This window comes from Coregonus lavaretus, assembly GCF_964263955.1.
Source record: "Coregonus lavaretus genome assembly, chromosome: 27".
Taxonomy (NCBI): domain Eukaryota; kingdom Metazoa; phylum Chordata; class Actinopteri; order Salmoniformes; family Salmonidae; genus Coregonus; species Coregonus lavaretus.
Window position 1 is genome coordinate 17,200,986 of NC_140014.1, and position 25,610 is coordinate 17,226,595.

A 25,610-nucleotide genomic window follows, 5' to 3' on the forward strand; every position below is an offset into this window, starting at 1 on the left:
GTGTGTGTGACAGAGAGAGAGAGAGAGTGTGACAGAGAGAGAGAGAGTGTGTGTGACACAGAGAGAGAGAGTGTGTGTGACACAGAGAGAGAGAGTGTGTGTGACAGAGAGAGAGAGAGTGTGTGTGACAGAGAGCGAGAGAGTGTGTGTGACAGAGAGAGAGAGAGTGTGTGTGACAGAGAGAGTGTGTGTGTGACAGAGAGAGTGTGTGTGTGTGACAGAGAGAGTGTGTGTGTGTGTGACAGAGAGTGTGTGTGTGACAGAGAGTGTGTGTGTGACAGAGAGTGTGTGTGTGACAGAGAGTGTGTGTGTGACAGAGAGTGTGTGTGTGACAGAGAGTGTGTGTGTGACAGAGAGTGTGTGTGTGACAGAGAGAGTGTGTGTGTGTGACAGAGAGAGTGTGTGTGTGTGACAGAGAGTGTGTGTGTGACAGAGTGTGTGTGTGTGACAGAGAGTGTGTGTGTGACAGAGAGTGTGTGTGTGACAGAGAGTGTGTGTGTGTGTGACAGAGAGAGTGCGTGTGTTTGTGTGACAGTGTGTGTGTTTGTGTGACAGTGTGTGTGTGTTTGTGTGACAGTGTGTTTGTGTGTTTGTGTGACAGTGTGTGTCTTTGTGTGACAGAGAGAGTGTGTGACTGTGTGTGTGTGTGACAGAGGGTGTGTGTGACAGAGAGTGTGAGTGTGAGAGACAGAGAGTGTGTGTTTGTGTGACAGTGTGTGTGTGTTTGTGTGTGACAGAGTGTGAGTGTGAGAGACAGAGAGAGTGTGTTTGTGTGACACAGTGTGTGTTTGTGTGACAGAGAGAGTGTGTGTTTGTGTGTGACAGAGAGAGTGTGTGTGTGTGTGACAGTGTGTTTGTGTATGTGTTTGTGTGACTGTGTGTGTGTTTGTGTGACAGAGAGAGTGTGTGTGTGTGTTTGTGTGACAGAGAGTGTGTGTGTGTGTGACAGTGTGTTTGTGTGACAGTGTGTGTGTTTGTGTGACAGTGTGTGTGTTTGTGTGACAGAGAGAGTGTGTTTGTGTGACAGAGAGAGTGTGTGTGTGTTTGTGTGACAGAGAGTGTGTGTGTGTGTGTCAGAGAGAGAGAGAGTGTGTGTGACAGAGTGTGTGTGTGTGTGTGTCAGAGAGAGAGAGTGTGTGTGTGTGACAGAGAGAGTGTGTGTGTGTGTGACAGAGTGTGTGTGTGTGTGTGTGTGACAGAGAGAGTGGGTGTGTGACAGTGTGTGTGTGAGAGAGAGAGTGTGTGTTTGTGTGACAGAGAGAGTGTGTGTTTGTGTGACAGAGAGAGTGTGTGTTTGTGTGACAGAGAATGTGTGTGTGTGACAGAGAATGTGTGTGTGTGACAGAGAGTGTGTGTGTGTGACAGAGAGTGTTTGTGTGTGTGTGTGACAGAGAGAGTGTGTTTGTGTGACATAGTGTGTTTTTGTGACAGAGAGTGTGTGTTTTTGTGACAGAGAGTGTGTTTGTGTGTGACAGAGTGTGTGTGTGAGAGAGAGAGAGAGAGTGTGTGTGTGTGTGTGTGTGACAGAGAGAGTGTGTGTGTGTGACAGAGTGTGTGTGTGTGTGAGAGAGTGTGTGTTTGTTTGACAGAGAGAGTTTGTGTTTGTGTGACAGAGAGTGTGTTTGTGTGACAGAGAGTGTGTGTTTGTGTGACAGAGAGAGTGTGACTGTGTGACAGTGTGTGTGTTTGTGTGACAGAGAGAGTGTGTGTTTGTGTGACAGTGTGTGTGTGTGTGTGTGTGACAGAGAGTGTGTGTGACAGAGAGAGTGTGTGTGTGTTTGTGTGTTTGTGTGACAGAGAGTGTGTGTTTGTGTGTGACAGAGAGTGTGTGTTTGTGTGTGACAGAGAGTGTGTGTTTGTGTGTGACAGAGAGTGTGTGTTTGTGTGTGACAGAGAGAGTGTGTGTTTGTGTGTGACAGAGAGAGTGTGTGTGTGACAGAGAGAGAGTGTGTGTGTGACAGAGATAGTGTGTGTTTGTGTGTCAGAGAGTGTGTGTGTGTGTGTGTGTGTCAGAGAGTGTGTGTTTGTGTGTCAGAGAGTGTGTGTTTGTGTGTGACAGAGAGAGAGTGTGTGTGTGTGTCAGAGAGAGAGTGTGTGTGTGTGTAACAGAGATAGTGTGTGTTTGTGTGACAGAGAGTGTGTGTGTGACAGAGAGTGTGTGTGTGACAGAGAGTGTGTGTGTGACAGAGTGTGTGTGAGACAGAGTGTGTGTGAGAGACAGTGTGTGTTTGTGTGACAGAGAGAGTGTGTGTGTGTGACAGAGAGTGTGTGTGTGTGTGTGTCAGAGAGAGAGAGAGTGTGTGTGTGACAGAGAGTGTGTGTGTGTGTGTCAGAGAGAGAGAGAGTGTGTGTGTGACAGAGAGTGTGTGTGTGTGACAGAGACAGTGTGTGTGTGTGAGAGAGAGAGTGTGTGTTTGTGTGACAGAGAGAGTGTGTGTTTGTGTGACAGAGAGTGTGTCTTTGTGTGACAGAGAATGTGTGTGTGTGACAGAGAGTGTTTGTGTGACATAGAGAGAGTGTGTTTGTGTGACAGAGAGAGTGTGTTTGTGTGACATAGTGTGTTTGTGTGACAGAGAGTGTGTGTTTGTGTGTGACAGAGAGTGTGTTTGTGTGTGACAGTGTGTGTGTATGTGACAGTGTGTGTGTGTGTGAGAGAGAGAGTGTGTGTGTGTGACAGAGTGTGTGTTTGTTTGACAGAGAGAGTTTGTGTTTGTGTGACAGAGAGTGTGTTTGTGTGACAGAGAGTGTGTGTTTGTGTGACAGAGTGTGTGCTTGTGTGACAGAGAGAGTGTGTGTGTGTGACAGAGAGTGTGTGTGTGTGACAGAGAGTGTGTTTGTGTGACAGAGTGTGTTTGTGTGACAGAGAGTGTGTGTTTGTGTGACAGAGAGTGTGTGTTTGTGTGACAGAGAGAGTGTGTGTTTGTGACAGAGAGAGTGTGTGTTTGTTTGACAGAGAGGGTGTGTGTTTGTGACAGAGAGAGTGTGTGTTTGTGTGACAGAGAGAGTGTGTGACAGTGTGTGTGTGTGACAGTGTGTGTGTGGCAGAGAGAGTGTTTGTGTGACATAGAGAGTGTGTGTGTTTGTGTGACAGTGTGTGTGAGACAGAGAGAGAGTGTGTGTATGTGACAGAGAGAGTGTTTATTTGTGACAGAGAGAGTGTTTGTGTGTGAGAGAGAGTGTGTGTGTGTGTGTGACAGAGAGTGTGTGTGTGTGTGTGTGTGTCAGAGAGAGAGAGAGTGTGTGTGTGTGTTGACAGAGAGTGTGTGTTTGTGTGTCAGAGAGTGTGTCTGTGTGACAGAGAGAGAGAGTGTGTGTGTGTGTGTGACAGAGAGTGTGTGTGTGACATAGTGTGTTTGTGTGTGAGATACAGTGTGTTTGTGTGACAGAGAGAGTGTGTTTGTGTGACAGAGAGAGTGTGTTTCTGTGACAGAGAGTGTGTTTCTGTGACAGAGAGTGTTTTTGTGTGACAGAGAGAGTGTTTGTGTGAGAGAGAGAGTGTGTGTGAGAGAGAGAGAGAGTGTGTGTGTGAGAGAGAGAGTGTGTATGTGTGAGAGAGAGAGTGTGTGTGTGTGTGAGAGAGAGAGAGTGTGTGTGAGAGTGTGTGTGTGTGACAGAGAGAGTGTGTGTGTAACAGAGAGAGAGTGTGTGTGACAGAGAGTGTGTTTGTGTGACAGAGAGAGTGTTTGTGTGACAGAGAGTGTGTGTTTGTGTGACAGAGAGAGTGTGTGTTTGTGTGACAGAGAGAGTGTGTGTTTGTGTGACAGAGAGAGTGTGTGTTTGTGTGACAGAGAGAGTGTGTGTTTGTGTGACAGAGAGAGTGTGTGTTTGTGTGACAGAGAGAGTGTGTGTTTGTGTGACAGAGAGAGTGTGTGTTTGTGTGACAGAGAGAGTGTGTGTTTGTGTGACAGAGAGAGTGTGTGTTTGTGTGACAGAGAGAGTGTGTGTTTGTGTGACAGAGAGAGAGTGTGTTTGTGTGACAGAGAGAGTATGTTTGTGTGACAGAGAGAGTGTGTGTTTGTGTGACAGAGAGTGTGTGTTTGTCTGACAGAGAGTGTGTGTTTGTTTGACAGAGAGTGTGTGTTTGTTTGACAGAGAGTGTGTGTTTGTGTGACAGAGAGAGTGTGTTTGTGTGACAGAGTGTGTGTGTTTGTGTGACAGAGTGTGTGTGTGTGTGACAGAGAGAGTGTGTATGTGTGTGTGACAGAGAGATAGAATGCCCTGTCATCCAAGGTGTGTGTCCAGCTGCAGCTGCTTGTTTTCTACATTACTCTTCCGAACCACCTGGGAAATGGTCAGTGGTCAGGGAGATGTAACCTTTAATATGTTCCCTTCCATTTGGCGGTAGCTACTCCATTAAATGTAAATGTTTTTAACTAACGTTGACTAGACTAACGCATGGAATGGAATGTTTTAAGAGGTAGGCATTAGTACGCTGCCCCAGGGAGATGACCCATTATAAAAGAGACATCTAAAAATGATTTTTATTAGTGACCTTGTAGTGCCATTAGGTAATGTATTAGAGTATTTCTTTACAACGGCCATTTCCTCTACTGATCCAGAAGTCTGTTTTTTCGACAACAAGAACATACCCATTGATGCAATGTTGGCTAAGCCTAGCTGAAATATCTAGCTTATGTCCTTACTATTCATACAGCGCTACAAACTCTAGATAGAGACAACAAACGGCCTCAGAAGACCAGCCAATGAGCACTATGCATTTCCCTTTAGATAATATTGATTAAGTCTCATCAAAGGGCCTGTGTATCTCTAATGCGACGGACCCGCTCGCTCTCTAAAGAGCTTTCTCCACTTTGAGGCATGATGGTATTGATAGCACTGTCACTGTGCAGAGCTTGTCTTGTTTTCCCCGCATCGTAACATGGTATCCCTTTCATTTTGGAGTAGTGCTGAGCATGTGGATAATTTACATAGATCTGATTCAGGGAGTAGCGCTCTATTCACTGTGCTTTTAAAGTTGTGGTTCTCATTAGCACTTTGCCAGTCTTTTCTCTCCTCCCATTGTAACAGACTTAATGGCCTTTTCAAAGTTGTCTCCTATGATTCGATGCTACCTACTTACGGCAGAGGTGTGCCATTGTGAGAAATGAAAAACGAGCCTATTAGTGATTATAATGGATAAGCTAGCTTTGTGTGAAAAGGTGAGCGAATTGAGAACATGTCTACACATGGTAATGTGGTTCAGGAAGATGGCGGCCCAAGTTCAAGGTGTTGAATTCTGTATCTTGACTTCACTGTATGAAATACACTGATCACATCTGGCGACTGTACACGGATTTTGAAATGGTTTGTCTCACAGGGTGTCTTCAGAACGTCTTATTAACTCCCATGTCTGTCCTCTGCCCTACAGAGAAGAAAAGGCGGAATGTGGAGCTGATCCCTCTGACGGCGCGGATGATCATGACACACCTTGTGAACCACCTGGGCCACCATCCCCTCAGCGGTGGCCCCGCCCTCTTACACAGCCTGGTCAGTGAGAACCACGACAACCCCTTTGTGGAGTCATCAGAGCTCTCCTCGGAGGTGTTCAAGAGCCCCAACCTGCAGCTGTTTGTTTTCAACGACAGCACCCTGGTGTCTTACCTCCAGGTGCCCTCGGAGCCCTCTGGTCCAGGGGAACCCCACGACAACTCCTCCCAGGTACGCGTCATCGTCAGGGACATCTCTGGAAAGTACTCCTGGGACGGAGGGGTTCTCTACCGCACCCAGGATGGAGTCAACCAGATGCATCAGGGGAGTGAAGAGTCTTCAAACCACTCCACCACCAAGCCCACCTCGCCCGGGACCTCTGAACGCTCCTACCATCCAGGCTGCGACTCCCAGTCAGGCTGTGAGGAGGAGGAGGTGGATGTCCTGGACCAACTCCTGGAGGACCTGGGCTACAGCAGCCCTGAGTGCCTGCCCCAGCTCCGGCTGAGGCTCAACCAGCCAGCCCCCTCTCCCTGCGGGATGAACCTGGAGCAGGAGAGGGCCATCGTGGAGGCCATCCTCAGGCAGACACAGCAGGAGGAGGAGCAGGTGAAGAGGTGGAACGCAGACGTGAGCGTCAAGGCCGCCGGCCAGAGAGAACCCACTCACCAGGAGCCCAAAGCCCCCTTCTACTTCTGCAGGCTGCTACTCAACGACCTGGGCATGAACTCATGGGACCACAGGTACAGAGCAGAGCACAACACCTCCACAGCTGTAGACTAGTTAGAAGAATACCTCACAGAGAGAGAAAAAAAGTCTGGCATGGCAGGGTGTGGAGTCTGTTAATCTGCTCTCCACAGGGCAACTGTGCCCAACTGTTTTCACTCAGGTCCACCTTAGCAGGTGGCAGGTGCCTTCTGCTGAATGTGAGGCTCACACCTCTGGGGAAGGAAGCGGAGACCACCTCCAGTAGATTATTAATTTCTCCGAGCCCAATTTAAACCTCTACACCTGTTACTCCTCAGACCAAAAACCAAACTAAAACATGAAACTTTCTTATCCTACTTTCAGTCTTTCAGTGTTTTACCATTCAAAAATAACAGGCACAAGCTTTGCACTGGTACACTGTGAAGTGCCATCTGGCTGATCATTTAACAATTCTAATAATTGTCAATGGATGCATTCAAGTTCAATTTTGTTTATTCCTTTTCAGGAAAAGCTTTCATCTCCTGAAGAAGAACTCCAAGCTCTTGAGAGAACTGAAGAATTTGGATTCCAGACAGTGGTATGTTCTTACACACCCATTATTTAGGGCCTCTTCAGCACACACTGTATCCCTAGATAACATTGGTATAAATGATGTGCTTCTTGTTCGGTATTTAAAAAAAAATGAATTTACTGAATGATGTATCATAGTCTTTCATTTCTAATGAAGACCTTTTTAATAAACCAACCTAGATTTCAGCTGGGTATATTCTAGTTAAGCCTGCATTCCATATCAGTCATTACTCTGAACCTAAGCCCACTAATGAAGCTTCCCTTCCTCTAAATCATTAAAGATCACACTCTCAAGGCGACATGTATTAAAACAGCTCCACGCTTCCCTCCTCCTCTCCTCCTAATCCACACCATCTCAGGCTGGTCACAGCTCGGCAGCACTCACACACTCGCACACAGCGATCAATAGGCACTCCACACTGCTAATGACTGGGGCTTATTAAAGAATACCCCCAGGATTGGGCATCATTCTGCCAGGCCAGCGAGCATACCTGGGCCGCTCATGGCAACCTGTGTCGAAACATGCAAAATGCCCCCAATTTAACACAGAGCCACGCGCCACACTGGCAACAATGAAGCACATGGGTGGAACTCTGTCTGCTCTTGTTTTGTTTGTCACATGAGGTGGGGGATATGAGGAAAGTAAACACACACACATACTATTGTGTACTCACTCTGACACACACACACACACGCTGCTCGCTCTAATATTAGACCATGTTAGCTACGACTATTTTGCACAGTGTTGTGTGGAGGTGTACGTTTGGAGGTGTGTAGTTCACATTTCAGAGCACGCTCATCTTAACTGGGCTGAGTGGGGAGTAGGGATGTGCAACGATATTGAAATATTTGAATACTGAAAAAGAAAATGTATAGGCCTATTTTAACACAAAGGCTTTTTCTAAATTAAATTAAAATATCCATGTGATATTGTTACATACAAGGATATACCATGACATTTCAATTAATTAATTTAATGAAACCAATAACGTTTCAATGTTGATTTTATGATGTTTGCCCCATTTAAAACGACTGGTTGCCTTCATGTGCAGTTTGTTTATGTTTGCTAAGCAAAGCGGCAAAGAGCCTCCATGTGTAGTGATTTCAGTGCAATTACGGAATGAAAAGTTAGCAAAATGAGAAGGAGTAGGCTACAACCAGCAACCATCTGAATGGGGTTGGGTTATATGGAGTGATAAATAACATTGTGGCTGCTACAAGTTAGCTAGTCCTGGCTGTAGCCGAGTAGCGTCGCTCTCTCCGCCTCCATCTGCTCGCTCCCATCTCACCAGCCGCTCCACAGCTGCGGCGATAGAGCGCCAGCCTCGCGCAGCAGTGCTCAGGTTAAAAACGTACGTTTAGAAAACCACATGTATTACAAATATCCAGATATCCGACAAAAATGAATGATACTATTCAAATAGTGAAATGATTTCAAACCCCTATCCCCACAGTGTAACTGCATTAGGTTCATTGTTCTAACAACAGATCTTGTGTGTTTGTCTTACAGCAGGGAGACGCACAAGATTGCTGTGTTCTACATCGGAGAGGGTCAGGAGGATAAGTGCTCCATCCTGTCCAACAGCACAGGCAGCCAGGCCTACGAAGACTTTGTGTCTGGCCTGGGATGGGAGGTACAGAAAACACACACCCCTGCAGTATCTCTCTTACAGTGGGGAAAAAAAGTATTTAGTCAGCCACCAATTGTGCAAGTTCTCCCACTTAAAAAGATGAGAGAGGCCTGTAATTTTCATCATAGGTACATGTCAACTATGACAGACAAATTGAGAAAAATAAATCCAGAAAATCACATTGTAGGATTTTTAATGAATTTATTTGCAAATTATGGTGGAAAATAAGTATTTGGTCACCTACAAACAAGCAAGATTTCTGGCTCTCACAGACCTGTAACTTCTTCTTTAAGAGGCTCCCCTGTCCTCCACTCGTTACCTGTATTAATGGCACCTGTTTGAACTTGTTATCAGTATAAAAGACACCTGTCCACAACCTCAAACAGTCACACTCCAAACTCCACTATGGCCAAGACCAAAGAGCTGTCAAAGGACACCAGAAACAAAATTGTAAACCTGCACCAGGCTGGGAAGACTGAATCTGCAATAGGTAAGCAGCTTGGTTTGAAGAAATCAACTGTGGGAGCAATTATTAGGAAATGGAAGACATACAAGACCACTGATAATCTCCCTCGATCTGGGGCTCCACGCAAGATCTCACCCCGTGGGGTCAAAATGATCACAAGAACGGTGAGCAAAAATCCCAGAACCATACGGGGGAACCTAGTGAATGACCTGCAGAGAGCTGGGACCAAAGTAACAAAGCCTACCATCAGTAACACACTACGCCGCCAGGGACTCAAATCCTGCAGTGCCAGATGTGTCCCCCTGCTTAAGCCAGTACATGTCCAGGCCCGTCTGAAGTTTGCTAGAGTGCATTTGGATGATCCAGAAGAGGATTGGGAGAATGTCATATGGTCAGATGAAACCAAAATATAACTTTTTGGTAAAAGCTCAACTTGTCGTGTTTGGAGGACAAAGAATGCTGAGTTGCATCCAAAGAACACCATACCTACTGTGAAGCATGGGGGTGGAAACATCATGCTTTGGGGCTGTTTTTCTGCAAAGGGACCAGGACGACTGATCCGTGTAAAGGAAAGAATGAATTGGCCATGTATCGTGAATTGGCCATGTATCGTGAGATTTTGAGTGAAAACCTCCTTCCATCAGCAAGGGCATTGAAGATGAAACGTGGCTGGGTCTTTCAGCATGACAATGATCCCAAACACACCGCCCGGGCAACGAAGGAGTGGCTTCGTAAGAAGCATTTCAAGGTCCTGGAGTGGCCTAGCCAGTCTCCAGATCTCAACCCCATAGAAAATCTTTGGAGGGAGTTGAAAGTCCGTGTTGCCCAGCGACAGCCCAAAAACATCACTGCTCTAGAGGAGATCTGCATGGAGGAATGGGCCAAAATACCAGCAACAGTGTGTGAAAACCTTGTGAAAACTTACAGAAAACGTTTGACCTGTGTCATTGCCAACAAAGGGTATATAACAAAGTATTTTTAAACGTTTGTTATTGACCAAATACTTATTTTCCACCATAATTTGCAAATAAATTCATTAAAAATCCTACAATGTGATTTTCTGGATTTTTTTTCTTCTAATTTTGTCTGTCATAGTTGACGTGTACCTATGATGAAAATTACAGGCCTCTCATCTTTTTAAGTGGGAGAACTTGCACAATTGGTGGCTGACTAAATACTTTTTTTCTCCACTGTATCTCACACGCACACTGACATCACACTCTCCTAACCGTGTTGTGTGTCTGTGGTTTCTGTCAGGTTGATCTAGCCACACACTGTGGCTTCATGGGAGGGCTTCAGAGGAACGGCAGCACAGGACACACTGCTCCGTACTACGCTACCTCCACGGTGGAAGTCATCTTGCATGTGTCCACACGCATGCCGTCTAACTCTGACGACTGCCTCACCAAAAAGGTACTATTGCTCCCTCTAGATCAAAGAAGGGAACGTCAGAAAAGCCTGCAAAAGGGAAGACAATCAACAACCAAAACTTGTTTGTTGGTTTGCCATTGACTGAAAAAGCTCCTTAACCTACACTGTGTTAATACCTGTCACTACACTAATAATGTAGCAAGGTCCACGGTCCTTCAAACAACGTAATGTCTGCATACAAAACACAGTGTATACAGAGTGAAATGGCCTCAGAGCCGTGCCCTGTCTATCAGTGTGCTGTCTTAGCTCTTCACTCTGTCCGAAACTGAGGTCAGGTGGTGTGACTCCTGGGTTCTGGCACTGACTAGTAAGCCTGGGAAGGCCTGAGGCGTAGAGAGAGGAGCAGGCGTGTAAGAAGGGGCATGTGTGGTTACGGTAATGACCGTGATTCCCGGACCTGTTTACCCCCCCTTCCCTGGGTGCTGTGACCGGGGCCCAGATTCAGCCATTAGCTGTCCCTGGCAGTGCAGGCGCCGGGCAGATGCCGGCAGGACGTTTTTATCCCATTCCGGCCGTGACGGCGGGAGCGATCGATGGCTGTTTCCCTGGCTGTAGCAGACCAGCAGCAGTTAGCATGGAGAAATGAGCCGCGAGGCCCCTGCCCAAGCAGCCAGTCTTCTCATATGGTGTCCCACGGAGAGAGGAAATTCATCAGGCCATCCTCATATACCTCCCCCCCCCCCCCCCCCCCCCACACCATCACCATGTCTGCCCCTCTCCCCCTAAAAAACAGCCCTGCACCAACCCCATACTGAACCTGTGCTCAGCGGCTGCGGAAATTTGTTTGATTTTGGCTAGCTGGTGTGAGGCGCTGGAGGGGCGGCCCAGCTTTGGCTGGAGTGTGCCTTCAGCCCGCTTCGATTCATTTGACTGGGAGCCCCTGTAATTGCACTCCTCTCTTCCCAGAACCCTGCGCTAGCCAAAGGCAAGACAGAAATTGGCAGCTCGGCGGCGCGTGTGGAGGCTAACGGGGGTGGGAGGGAGGGGGATGAAAAAGAGGCTGTATCAGCGTCCAGGCAGGAAGTTTCTTTGTCAATTTACAAATAAAACATTCAGCCTCGCCGACCGCCTGCTCTTAAATGCATACTGTGTGTTGGGCAACGCTTTCGCTGGCCAGATTGTCTATCTGAGGGAAAGAGGGATGAAAGGCCCCCAGTTACACTAAAAAGGAAAACGGGAAAAAACATAAATTCCTCCAATCCAATTGTGGGCTTGAGGGCAGAGTGGTGCAGCGCCCAGCAGCAGCAGCTGGCTGTAGTAATGTGGTTATAGGAGTGACCTGGGAGGTGGGGGTCAGGCCATGTAGGGTCCTAATGTCAGAGCGAGGGGCGCCCGGCCAGCCCCACACTCACAACCAGCACCAGGGCTTAACTGAGCTCTGTGTTTTTAGAAGGGAGCACTTGTGCTGCTGAGAGGCCTGCTGTGTGTTAGTGTGGATGGGAGGTCATTGAGGGCTAATTGGACAAGGGCCTTTGACTGAAGCCACGCACAGGAGTGATTCTAGTGCCACACATAGCTACAGTACTGTGTAGTAGGGACAGGGATGTCATTCTTCCTGCCTTTCTCACATCCTCCTCTATTCATATATCATTGAAATCGACCTACCCACAAACCACTATCCTCCTTTCCCTGACGTTCCATGTTCTCCTGACTCCTAATCACATCCCCTAGTCTTGGAGAGCTTAGTGCAGGAGACGACAGAGACATTAGCATTTACCCAGACAGTCCTGCCTCTTGGTTCAAATCATTCAATGTACACTGAACAAAAATATAAACGCAACATGCAACAATCATTTTACTGAGTTACAGTTCATATAAGGAAATCAGTCAATTGAAATAAATTCATTAGGCCCTAATCTATGGTTTCACATGACTGGGAATACAGATATGCATCTGTTGGTCACAGATACCTTCAAAGAAATGGGCCTCAGGATCTCGTCACGGTATTTCTGTGCATTCAACTTGTCATTGATAAAATGCAATTGTGTTCGTTGTCCATAGCTTATGCCTGTCCTTTGAATAACCCCACCGTCACCATGGGGCACTCTGTTCACAACGTTGACATCAGCAAACGGCTCACCCACAGGAGAGAAATGAGAACATTAAATTATCTGCCAACAGCTCTGGTGGACATTCCTGCAGTCAGCATAACAATTGCACGCTCCCTCAAAACATGAGACATCTGTGGCATTGTGTTGTGTGACAAAACTGCACATTTTAGAGTGGCCTTTTATTGTCCCCAGCACAACGTGCACCTGTGTAATGATCATGATGTTTAATTAGCTTCTTGATATGCCACACCTGCCAGGTGGCTGGATTATCTTGGCAAAGGACAAATACTCACTAACATTTACATTTTAGTCATTTAGCAGACGCTCTTATCCAGAGCGACTTACAGTTAGTGAGTGCATACATTCTTTTTTTTTTTTTCATACTGGCCCCCCGTGGGAATCGAACCCACAACCCTGGCGTTGGAAACGCCATGCTCTACCAACTGAGCTACATCCCTGCCAACAGGGATGTGAACACATTTTTGCACAACATTTGAGAGAAATAAGCTTTTTGTGCGTATGGAAAATGTCTGTAATCTTTTATTTCAGCTCATGAAACATGGGACCAACACTTTACATGTTGTGTTTATATTTTTGTTCAGTGTAATATTCAAATGTTAATTAAAATCCTTATGATTTTTGTGGGCAACCTCGACATGCATATTCAACATTCTTGGTTAATTTGTGACCGTGTCTGTCTGACCTGCACTGGTGCCATTGATCCTTGTACAGATGAGATGAACCAGTGAGCACAATGTTTAATCAGCGAGTTGTGGATTTGTTTAACATTATGCCATTACCATAATTAAGGGCTTATAATAATGTGCTAATTGCATTTTTTTGGGTGGTGAGGGCATGTTTTCTTAATGGCTCATTAGACCCAAGTACATTGGCAGATGTTTTCCTCCTCTCTGTCAGTCAGTGAGGAGGCCCAGCCTTGATGTTGCCACATAATCAGGGACAGGAGTTTTTTTCTAACCTCGTCACCTGATGAGGAAAAACTCTGTGCCCTTACTAGGCCCAGTTTATCCTTATCTAGGTCACGTGGTCATGAACAAAAACAGGTTTCCCCATTATTGATGGGTAAAGGCCAGTGAGGTTGGAATGGCCGCCCTTAACCCATCACTCAATGTCCACGTCAGCCACAATACTGAGGGAAGACTGTTCTTTCACTTCCCCTCTGCCTTGGTTGAAAAAGAGTGCTACATTAACTATCTGCCAATTTCCTGTCATTTGTGTAATTTCTGTCCTGACTTCATTTGTATTTATGAATAGAACATGGAAATTTGATGCAATTTTATGTCTTTGTAAAGTTAATTTCAATGATTGGTTTTAAAATGCTCAATTTGATGTTTTTGTTGTTGTTTGAATTTCCAGTGGAAGTTCAAATTATAAGATGCTTTGTCACAAAACCCAGAGCGGTGGTAATAGCTAACATATATTAAAACCTTTTTATAGGAATAACTATTTTTTTTCTGACCGTTGTGGGCGCCGTAGCGATGTCTAAACCCTGTGATTTGTTCTGGTGCAGCTGCGTCACCTGGGAAACGACGAGGTTCACATAGTGTGGTCGGAGCACAGCAGGGACTACCGCCGCGGCATCATCCCCACTGACTTTGGAGATGTGCTGATCATCGTGTACCCCATGAAGAACCACATGTTCTTCATCCAGATCATGAAGAAACCACAGGTACTGCTGCTACAGATCAGCTGGCTGGCTCAAAACCTAAATGGCTTTTGGGGCTTGTTTTTGCACTTGCTTGATTATTTTCCACTAAATGTATGTGTGTAATGGATACACTATTTTACTTACTGTCTTTTTAGCATTAAACAAATATAATAGGACTCCTTCACCATTTCCCTGCTTCAGCATATCCAACTCTTTGTTTGGAAAAAGGTATCAGCTGTCTGATCTTCACTTAGAGAACCCCTCTCCTTATTCATGGCCCTTGAGACTGCCTTGTTGGTTGAGTGGATTACCGGTTTGTCTGTCTGCCTGCCTATGTGACTCTGAGATGGACGCTCCAATGCCCTCCTCTTCCACTCCAGTCCATTACCCTCACTGTGGGTATGTGCTCTGAGGCAGTCAGTGTCGCTCAGCTAGCTTTCATCTTGGTTCTGAGCCACTGCACACAGAGCTCTGGATCGACTGACTGGCTGGGTCAAAGAGTACAGGTCACAATGTAACCATCAACAGGCTGTGTTATTATATACAGTGCCTTCAGAAAGTATTCACACCCCTTGACTTTTTCCAAAACATTTTGTGTTACAAAGTAGGATTAACATTTATTGAATTATCCTTTTTTGGCAAAGATTTACACAAAATACTCTAATGTCAAAGTGGAAGAAAAATGTGGACATTTGTAAAAAAAAATATATATATATATATATATATATATATATATATATATATATATTTACAAATGTCCACATTTTTCTTCTTATATATATATATATATATATATACACACACAGTGAGGGGGGGAAAGTATTTGATCCCGTGCTGATTTTGTATGTTTGCCCACTGACAAAGAAATGATCAGTCTATAATTTTAATGGTAGGTTTATTTGAACAGTGAGAGACAGAATAACAACAACAAAATCCAGAAAGATGCATGTCAAAAATGTTATAAATTGATTTGCTCTCAATCAGAAAGATTTCTGGCTCCCAGGTGTCTTTTATACAGATAACGAGCTTAGATTAGGAGCACACTCTTAAAGGGAGTGCTCCTAATCTCAGCTTGTTACCTGTATGAAAGACACCTGTCCTCAGAAGCAATCAATCAGATTCCAAACTCTCCACCATGGCCAAGACCAAAGAGCTCTCCAAGGATGTCAGGGACAAGATTGTAGAACTACACAAGGCTGGAATGGGCTACAAGACCATCGCCAAGTAGCTTGGTGAGAAGGTTCCAACAGTTGGTGCGATTATTCGCAAATGGAAGAAACACAAAATAACTGTAAATCTCCCTCGGCCTGGGGCTCCATGCAAGATCTCACCTCGTGGAGTTGCAATGATCATGAGAACGGTGAGGAATCAGCCCAGAACTACAGCTGGGACCATAGTCACCAAGAAAACAATTGGTAACACACTACGCCGTGAAGGACTGAAATCCTGCAGCGCCCGCAAGGTCCCGCTGCTCAAGAAAGCACATATACATGCCCGTCTGAAGTTTGCCAATGAACATCTGAATGATTCAGAGGAGAACTGGGTGAAAGTGTTGTGGTCAGATGAGATTAAAATGGAGCTCTTTGGCATCAACTCAACTCGCCGTGTTTGGAGGAGGAGGAATGCTGCCTATGACCCCAAGAACACCATCCCCACCGTTAAACATGAAGGTGGAAACATTATGCTTTGGAGGTTTTTCTGCTAATGGGACAGGACAACTTAACCGCATCAAAGGGACGATGTACAGGGCCATGTACCGTCAAATCTTGGGTGAGAACCTCCTTCCCTCAGCCAGGGTTGAAAATGGGTCGTGGATGGGTATTCCAGCATGACAATGACCCAAAACACACAGCCAAGGCAACAAAGGAGTGGCTCAAGAAGAAACACATTAAGGTCCTGGAGTGGCCTAGCCAGTCTCCAGACCTTAATCCCATAGAAAATCTGTGGAGGGAGCTGAAGGTTCGAGTTGCCAAATGTCAGCCTCGTAACCTTAATGACGTGGAGAAGATCTGCAAAGAGGAGTGGGACAAAATCCCTCCTGAGATGTGTGCAAACCTGGTGGCCAACTACAAGAAATGTCTGACCTCTGTGATTGCCAACAAGGGTTTAGCCACCAAGTACTAAGTAATGTTTTACATAGGGGTCAAATACTTATTTCCCTCATTAAAATGCAAATCAATTCATAACATTTTAGACATGCGTTTTTCTGGATTTTTGTTGTTGTTATTCTGTCTCTCACTGTTCAAATAAACCTACCATTAAAATGATAGACTGATCATTTCTTTGTCAGTGGGCAAACATACAAAATCAGCAGGGGATCAAATACTTTTTTCCCTCATTTTTCATATATATATATACACTGCTCAAAAAAATAAAGGGAACACTTAAACAACACATACTAGATCTGAATGAATGAAGTAATCTTATTAAATACTTTTTAATATGCTGACAACAAAATCACACAAAAATTATCAGTGGAAATCAAATGTATCAACCCATGGAGGTCTGGATTTGGAGTCACCCTCAAAATTAAAGTGGAAAACCACACTACAGGCTGATCCAACTTTGATGTAATGTCCTTAAAACAAGTCAAAATGAGGCTCAGTAGTGTGTGTGGCCTCCACGTGCCTGTATTTACATTTTTTTTTTTACATTTTAGTCATTTAGCAGACGCTCTTATCCAGAGAGACTTACAGTTAGTGAATACATATTTTTTTTTATATACTGGCCCCTGTGGGAATCGAACCCACAACCCCATGATCTATCAACTGAGCTACATCCCTGCCGGCCATTCCCTCCCCTACCCTGGACGACGCTGGGCCAATTGTGCGCCGCCCATGAGTCTCCCGGTCGCGGCCGGCTGCGACAGAGCCTGGATTCGAACCAGGATCTCTAGTGGCACAGTTAGCACTGCGACGCAGAGCATTATACCACTGCGCCACTCAGGAGTATGACCTCCCTACAACGCCTGGGCATGCTCCTGATGAGGTGGCGGATGGTCTCCTGAGGGATCTCCACCCAGACCTGGACTAAAGCATCCGCCAACTCCTGGACAGTCTGTGGTGCAACGTGGCGCTGGTGGATGGAGCGAGACATGATGTCCCAGTTGTGCTCAATTGGATTCAGGTCTGGGGAACGGGCGGGCCAGTCCATAGCATCAATGCCTTCCTCTTGCAGGAACTGCTGACACACTCCAGCCACATGAGGTCTAGCATTGTCTTGTATTAGGAGGAACCCAGGGCCAACCGCACCAGCATATGGTCTCACAAGGGGTCTGAGGATCTCATCTCGGTACCTAATGGCAGTCAGGCCACCTCTGGCGAGCACATGGAGGGCTGTGCGGCCCCCCAAAGAAATGCCACCCCACACCATGACTGACCCACCGCCAAACCGGTCATGCTGGAGGATGTTGCAGGCAGCAGAACGTTCTCCACGGCGTCTCCAGACTCTGTCACGTCTGTCACATGTGCTCAGTCACAGACACAGCAAACCTTCTTGCCACAGCTCGCATTGATGTGCCATCCTGGATGAGCTGCACTACCTGGGCCACTTGTGTGGGTTGTAGACTCCATCTCATGCTACCACTAGAGTGAAAGCACCGCCAGCATTCAAAAGTGACCAAAACATCAGCCAGGAAGCATAGGAACTGAGAAGTGGTCTGTGGTCACCACCTGCAGAACCACTTCTTTATTGGGGGTGTCTTGCTAATTGCCTATAATTTCCACCTGTTGTCTATTCCATTTGCACAACAGCATGTGACATTTATTGTCAATCAGTGTTGCTTCCTAAGTGGACAGTTTGATTTCACAGAAGTGTGATTGACTTGAAGTAATGATGGACTGTCATTTATCTTTGCTTATTTGAGCTGTTCTTGCCATAATATGGACTTGGTCTTTTACCAAATAGGTATATCTTCTGTATACCAACCCTACCTTGTCACAACACAACTGATTGGCTCAAATGTGTTAAGAAGGAAAGAAATACCACAAATTAACTTTTAAGAAGGCACACCTGTTAATTGAAATGCATTCCAGGTGACTACCTCATAAAGCTGGTTGAGAGAATGCCAAGAGTGTGCAAAGCTGTCATCAAGGCGAAGGGTGGCTACTTTGAAGAATCTAAAATATAAAATATATTTTGTTTTGTTTAACACTTCTTTGGTTACTACATGATTCCATATGTGTTTTTTCATAGTTTTGATGTCTTCACTATTATTCTACAATATAGAAAATGGTTTTAAAAATTAAAGAAAAACCCTTGAACGAGTAGGTATGTCCAGACATTTGACTGGTACTGTGTGTGTGTGTGTGTGTGTGTGTGTGTGTGTGTGCACGTACGTACAGTGGGGAGAACAAGTATTTGATACACTGCCAATTTTGCAGGTTTTCCTACTTACAAAGCATGTAGAGGTCTGTAATTTGTATCATAGGTACACTTCAACTGTGAGAGACGGAATATAAAACAAAAATCCAGAAAATCACATTGTATGATTTTTAAGTAATTAATTTTCATTTTATTGCATGACATAAGTATTTGATACATCAGAAAAGCCGAACTTAATATTTGGTACAGAAACCTTTATTTGCAATTACAGAGATCATACGTTTCCTGTAGGTCTTGACCAGGTTTGCATACACTGCAGCAGGGATTTTGGCCCACTCCTCCATACAGACCTTCTCCAGATCCTTCAGGTTTCGGGGTTGTCGCTGGGCAATACAGACTTTCAGCTCCCTCCAAAGATGTTCTATTGGGTTCATGTCTGGAGTCTGGCTAGGCCACTCCAGGACCTTGAGATGCTTCTTACGGAGCCACTCCTTAGTTGCCCTGGCTGTGTGTTTTGGGTCGTTGTCATGCTGGAAGACCCAGCCACGACCCATCTTCAATGCTCTTACTGAGGGAAGGAGGTTGTTGGCCAAGATCTCGCGATACATGGCCCCATCCATCCTCCCCTCAATACGGTGCAGTCGTCCTGTCCCCTTTGCAGAAAAGCATCCCCAAAGAATGATGTTTCCACCTCCATGCTTCACGGTTGGAATGGTATTCTTGGGGTTGTACTCATCCTTCTTCTTCCTCCAAACACGGCGAGTGGAGTTTAGACCAAAAAGCTATATTTTTGTCTCATCAGACCACATGACCTTCTCCCATTCCTCCTCTGGATCATCCAGATGGTCATTGGCAAACTTCAGATGGGCCTGGACATGCGCTGGCTTGAGCAGGGTGACCTTGCGTGCGCTGCAGGATTTTAATCCATGACGGCGTAGTGTGTTACTAATGGTTTTCTTTGAGACTGTGGTCCCAGCTCTCTTCAGGTCATTGACCAGGTCCTGCTGTGTAGTTCTGGGCTGATCCCTCACCTTCCTCATGATCATTGATGCCCCACGAGGTGAGATCTTGCATGGAGCCCCAGACCGAGGGTGATTGACCGTCATCTTGAACTTCTTCCATTTTCTAATAATTGTGCCAACAGTTGTTGCCTTCTCACCAAGCTGCTTGCCTATTGTCCTGTAGCCCATCCCAGCCTTGTGCAGGTCTACAATTTTATCCCTGATGTCCTTACACAGCTCTCTGGTCTTGGCCATTGTGGAGAGGATGGAGTCTGTTTGATTGAGTGTGTGGACAGGTGTCTTTTATACAGGTAATGAGTTCAAACAGGTGCAGTTAATACAGGTAATGAGTGGAGAACAGGAGGGCTTAAAGAAAAACGAACAGGTCTGTGATAGCCGGAATTCTTACTGGTTGGTAGGTGATCAAATACTTATGTCATGCAATAAAATGCAAATGAATTACTTAAAAATCATACAATGTGATTTTCTGGATTTTTGTTTTAGATTCTGTCTCTCACAGTTGAAGTGTACCTATGATAAAAATTACAGACCTCTACATGCTTTGTAAGTAGGAAAACCTGAAAAATCGGCAGTGTATCAAATACTTGTTCTCCCCACTGTATGTATGTATATGTGTGTATATATATAATATGAAAAATCAAGCACTAATATATCTTGATTTAGATAACTATTCAACCCCCTGAGTCAATACATGTTAGAATCACCTTTGGCAACGATTACAGCTGTAAGTCTCTAAGAGCTTTCCCCACCTGGATTGTGCAACATTTGCCCATTATACTTTCCAACATTCTTCAAGCTCTGTCAAATTGGTTGTTGATCATTGCTAGTCCACCATTTTCAGGTCTTGCCATAGATTTTCAAGCAGATTTAAGTAAAAACTATTACTGGGCCACTCAGGAACATTCACTATCTTCTTGGTAAGCAACTAAATTGTAGATATTACCTAGTTATTGTCCTGCTGAAAGGTTAACTAATCTCCCAGTTTCTGGTGGAAAGCAGACTGAACCAGGTTTTCCTGTAGGATTTTGCCTGTGCTTAGCTCCATTTTATTTCTTTTTTATCCTGAAAAACTCCTCAATCCTTAATGATTACAAGCATACCCATAACATGATGCAGCCACCGCTATGCTTGAAAATATGGAGAGTGGTACTCAGTAATGTGTTATATTGGATTTGCCCCAAACATAACACTTTGCATTCAGGACAAAAAGGGAATTTCTTTGCCAAATTTTTTTGCAGCATTACTTTAGCGCCTTGTTGCAAACAGGATGCATGTTTTGGAATACTTAAAAAATGCACAGGCTTCCTTCTTTACACTCTTAATTAGGTTTGTATTCTGGAGTAACTACAATGTTGTTGATCCATCCTCCGCTTTCTCTTATCACACCCATTAAACTCTAACTGTTTTGGCCTCATGGTGAAATTCCAGAGCGGTTTCCTTCCTCTCCAGCAACTGAGTTAGGAAGGACGCCTGTATCTTTGTATTGACTTGGTGTATTGATACACCATCCAAACGGTAATTTATAAATTAAACACGCTCAAGGGGATATTCAATGTCTGCTTTTTTTTTTTTTTACCTATCTACCAATAGGTGCCCTTCTTTGCGAGGCATTGGAAAACCTCCCTGGTCTTTGTGGTTGAATCTGTATTTTGAAATTCAGTGCTCGACTGAGGGACCTTACAGATCATTGTATGTGTGGGGTACAGAGATGACGTAGTCATTTAAAAATCATGTGACTTGTTAAGCACATTTTTACTTTTGAACTTATTTAGGCTTGCCATATCAAAGGGGTTGAGTACTTATTGACTCAAGACATTTCAGCTTTACATTTTTTATTAATTTATAAAAGTTTCAAAAAACAATTCCACAAGACATTATGGGGTATTGTGTGTAGGCCAGTGATGACAAAATCTCAATTTAATCCATTTTAAATTGAGGCTGAAAAACAACAAAATGTGGAAAAATTCAAGGGGTGTGAATATTTTCTTAAGGCACTGTATACTTAGATTGGTAGACTCTCTAATATTTGTACTAAACGTGACCAAAAAAACCAATAGGATGTCTGTCACTGGGACTTTTCCTCATATGTCAGATCTATAAGAAAACCTCACACAATACCTCCAGTCTCTTCTAAAGAGGGGGAAAGAGACTTGTCGGCCAAACGAGGGGCTTTGGTGTGTTGGAGCAAAAGATGGGGCCAGAATGCATGGCAGCTTTTTCATTCCACTGACCTGCCAGCAGGACTCTGCCAACCTGGTGATGATGCCCACTGCCCATAGCCCTCTGTCTGGGCATCCACCTAGGCCTCCTCCCAATATCCACACAGACTGACAGAAAGACATCACCAACAACCACCCAGTCTGCAGCCCAAACCTCCACCATAGAATCCTAAGGCCCCCATTACTCAGACCCTTTCTCGTTCTTATTCTATGGTGTTTTAGAGCTTCATTGTCCTGAGTTGACCTCTAGAAATTAGGCAAAAAAAAATGGGCTTGCTGTCAGTTTGAAGTGTTCTCTAATTATTGAAGTGGATGGACTGTCTGTATAATGAGCTATGCCATGTCGAGTAGACAGCAGGACTTATGGAGAGGCTCTGACACTCACGTCACATTCCAGGTCAACGATCATTCAACTCACCAGATTTAAGATCTCCCCAAAACGCATGAACAGACGCATGTGTCACGCGCACACACACACGCTGCTCTCAAACACAGATATTTCCCACTGTATTTGTTCAATAGTTCAATCAAAGTATTTTATCCAGTGTTGATTTGCATTAGATGTGTGTGTGATTGCTATGCTAAATAAGAACGAAACTTAGTCCTAAATCACTCAAACCTGAATCTAACCCTGTGCCAATATTAGATGTTGGGCTGGGAATTGCCAGGGACCTTTCGACAAAGAATCCTCCATTTGCAGCAATTACAGCATTGCAGACCTTTGGCATTCTAGTTGTCAATTTGTTGAGGTAATCTGAAGATATTTCACCCCATGCTTCCTGAAGTACCTCCCACAAGTTGGATTGGCTTGATGGGCACTTCTTACGTACCATACGGTCAAGCTGCTCCCACAACAGCTCAATAGGGTTGAGATTCGGTGACTGTGCTGGCCGCTCCATTATAGACAGAATACCAGCTGACTGCTTCTTCCCTAAATAGTTATTGCATAGTTTGGAGCTGTGCTTTGGGTCATTGTCCTGTTGTAGGAGGAAATTGGCTCCAATCAAGCGCCGTCCACAGGGTATGGCGTTGCAAAATGGAGTGATAGCCTTCCTTCTTCAAGATCCCTTTTACCCTGTACAAATCTCCCACTTTACCACCACCAAAGCACCCCCAGACCATCACATTGCCTCCACCATGCTTGACAGATGGCATTAAGCACTCCTCCAACATCTTTTCATTTGGTCTGCGTCTCACAAATGTTCTTCTTTGTGATCCGAACACCTCAAACTTCGATTCGTCTGTCCATAACACTTTTATCCAATCTTCCTCTGTCCAGTGTCTGTGTTCTTTTGCCCATCTTAATATTTTCTTTTTATTGGCCAGTCTGAGATATAGCTTTTTCTTTGCAACTCTGCCTAGAAGGTCAGCATCCCGGAGTCGCCTCTTCACTGTTGACGTTGAGACTGGTGTTTTGCGGGTACTATTTAATGAAGCTGCCAGTTGAGGACCTGTGAGGCGCCTTTTTCTCAAACTAGACACTCTCTAATGTATTTGTCCTCTTGCTCAGTTGTGCACCGGGGCCTCCCACTCTTCTTTCTATTCTGGTTAGAGCCAGTTACACAGCGTTGTACGAGATCATCAGTTTCTTGGCAATTTCTCGCATGGAATAGCCTTCATTTCTCAGAACAAGAATAGACTGACAATAGACTGAACCATGAATTCTGCTCTGTATCAGAGAATTCTACAGGAGAATGTCAGACCATCCGTCTGTGAGCTGAAGCTGAAGCGCAGCTGGGTCATGCAGCAAGACAATGATCCAAAACACACAATCAAGTCTACATGAAAATTGCTAAAAAGCAACAAATTGGAAGTTTTGGAATGGCCTAATCAAAGTCCAGACCTAATCCCAATTGAGATGTTGTGGCAGGACTTGAAACGAGCAGTTCATGCTTGAAAACCCACACGTCACTGAGTTAAAGCAGTTCTGCATGGAAGAGTGGGCCAAAATTCCTCCACAGCGACGTGAGGGACTGATCAACAACTACAGGAAGCATTTGGTTGGAGTCATTGCAGCTAAAGGTGGCACAACCAGTTATTGAGTGTAAGGGGGCAATTACTTTTTCACACAGGGGGATTGGGTGTTGCATAACTTTGTTTATGAAATAAATGAAATAAATACGTGATTGTTGTTATTTGTTCACTTATGTTCCCTTTATCTAATATTAGGTTTTGGTTGAAGATTTGATAACATTCAGTATCACAAATATGCAAAAGTAGAGAAAATTAGAAAGGGGGCAAATACTTTTTCATGGCACTGTATATACAGTGGGGAGAACAAGTATTTGATACACTGTCGATTTTGCAGGTTTTCCTACTTACAAAGCATGTAGAGGTCTGTAATTTTTATCATAGGTACACCTAAACTGTGAGAGACGGAATCTAAAACAAAAATCCAGAAAATCACATTGTATGATTTTTAAGAAATTAATTTGCATTTTATTGCATGGCATAAGTATTTGATCACCTACCAACCAGTAAGAATTCCGGCTCTCACAGACCTGTTAGTTTTTCTTTTAAGAAGCCCTCCTGTTCTCCACTCATTACCTGTATTAACTGCACCTGTTTGAACTCGTTACCTGTATAAAAGACACCTGTCCACACACTCAATCAAACAGACTCCAACCTCTCCACAATGGCCAAGACCAGAGAGCTGTGTAAGGACATCAGGGATAAAATTGTAGACCTGCACAAGGCTGGGATGGGCTACAGGACAATAGGCAAGCAGCTTGGTGAGAAGGCAACAACTGTTGGCGCAATTATTAGAAAATGGAAGAAGTTCAAGATGACGGTCAATCACCCTCGGTCTGGGGCTCCATGCAAGATCTCACCTCGTGGGGCATCAATGATCATGAGGAAGGTGAGGGATCAGCCCAGAACTACACGGCAGGACCTGGTCAATTACCTGAAGAGAGCTGGGACCACAGTCTCAAAGAAACCCATTAGTAACACACTACGCCGTCATGGATTAAAATCCTGCAGCGCACGCAAGGTCCCCCTGCTCAAGCCAGCGCATGTCCAGGCCCGTCTGAAGTTTGCCAATGACCATCTGGATGATCCAGAGGAGGAATGGGAGAAGGTCATGTGGTCTGATGAGACAAAAATAGAGCTTTTTGTTCTAAACTCCACTCGCCGTGTTTGGAGGAAGAAGAAGGATGAGTACAACCCCAAGAACACCATCCCAACCGTGAAGCATGGAGGTGGAAACATCATTCTTTGGGGATGCTTTTCTGCAAAGGGGACAGGACGACTGCACCGTATTGAGGGGAGGATGGATGGGGCCATGTATCGCGAGATCTTGGCCAACAACCTCCTTCCCTCAGTAAGAGCATTGAAGATGGATCGTGGCTGGGTCTTCCAGCATGACAACGACCCGAAACACAAAGCCAGGGGCAACTAAGGAGTGGCTCCGTAAGAAGCATCTCAAGGTCCTGGAGTGGCCTAGCCAGTCTCCAGACCTGAACCCAATAGAACATCTTTGGAGGGAGCTGAAAGTCCGTATTGCCCAGCGACAGCCCCGAAACCTGAAGGATCTGGAGAAGGTCTGTATGGAGGAGTGTGCCAAAATCCCTGCTGCAGTGTGTGCAAACCTGGTCAAGACCTACAGGAAACGTATGATCTCTGTAATTGCAAATAAAGGTTTCTGTACCAAATATTAAGTTCTGCTTTTCTGATGTATCAAATACTTATGTCATGCAATAAAATGCAAATTAATTACTTAAAAATCATACAATGTGATTTTCTGGAGTTTTATTGTAGATTCCGTCTCTCACAGTTGAAGTGTACCTATGATAAAAAATTACAGACCTCTACATGCTTTGTAAGTAGGAAAACCTGCAAAATCGGCAGTGCATCAAATACTTGTTCTCCCCACTGTATATGTGTGTGTGTATATGTGTGTGTATATATATATATATATATATATATATATATATATATATATATATATATATATATATGTGCGGCCCCGTGTAGCTCAGTTGGTAGAGCATGGCGTTTGTGACGCCAGGGTTGTGGGTTCGATTCCCACGGGGGGCCAGTATGAAAAATGTATGCACTCACTAACTGTAAGTCGCTCTGGATAAGAGCGTCT

General features: G+C 44.8%; 1 protein-coding gene across 3 annotated transcripts in view; it reads left to right on the plus strand.

Annotated features, from left to right (window-relative positions):
* LOC311102825 (ral GTPase-activating protein subunit alpha-2-like) overlaps positions 1 to 25,610 on the plus strand; it is a 135,119-nt gene that overhangs the window by 71,749 nt on the left and 37,760 nt on the right. For all 3 annotated transcript variants that reach the window (XM_084144253.1, XM_084144254.1, XM_084144255.1), the window contains exons 32-36: positions 5,369 to 6,170; positions 6,641 to 6,712; positions 8,216 to 8,339; positions 10,060 to 10,215; positions 13,816 to 13,974. In XM_084144253.1, coding sequence (XP_084000379.1) covers positions 5,369 to 6,170; positions 6,641 to 6,712; positions 8,216 to 8,339; positions 10,060 to 10,215; positions 13,816 to 13,974 — 1,313 coding nt within the window. The remainder of the gene's footprint in view (positions 1 to 5,368; positions 6,171 to 6,640; positions 6,713 to 8,215; positions 8,340 to 10,059; positions 10,216 to 13,815; positions 13,975 to 25,610) is intronic.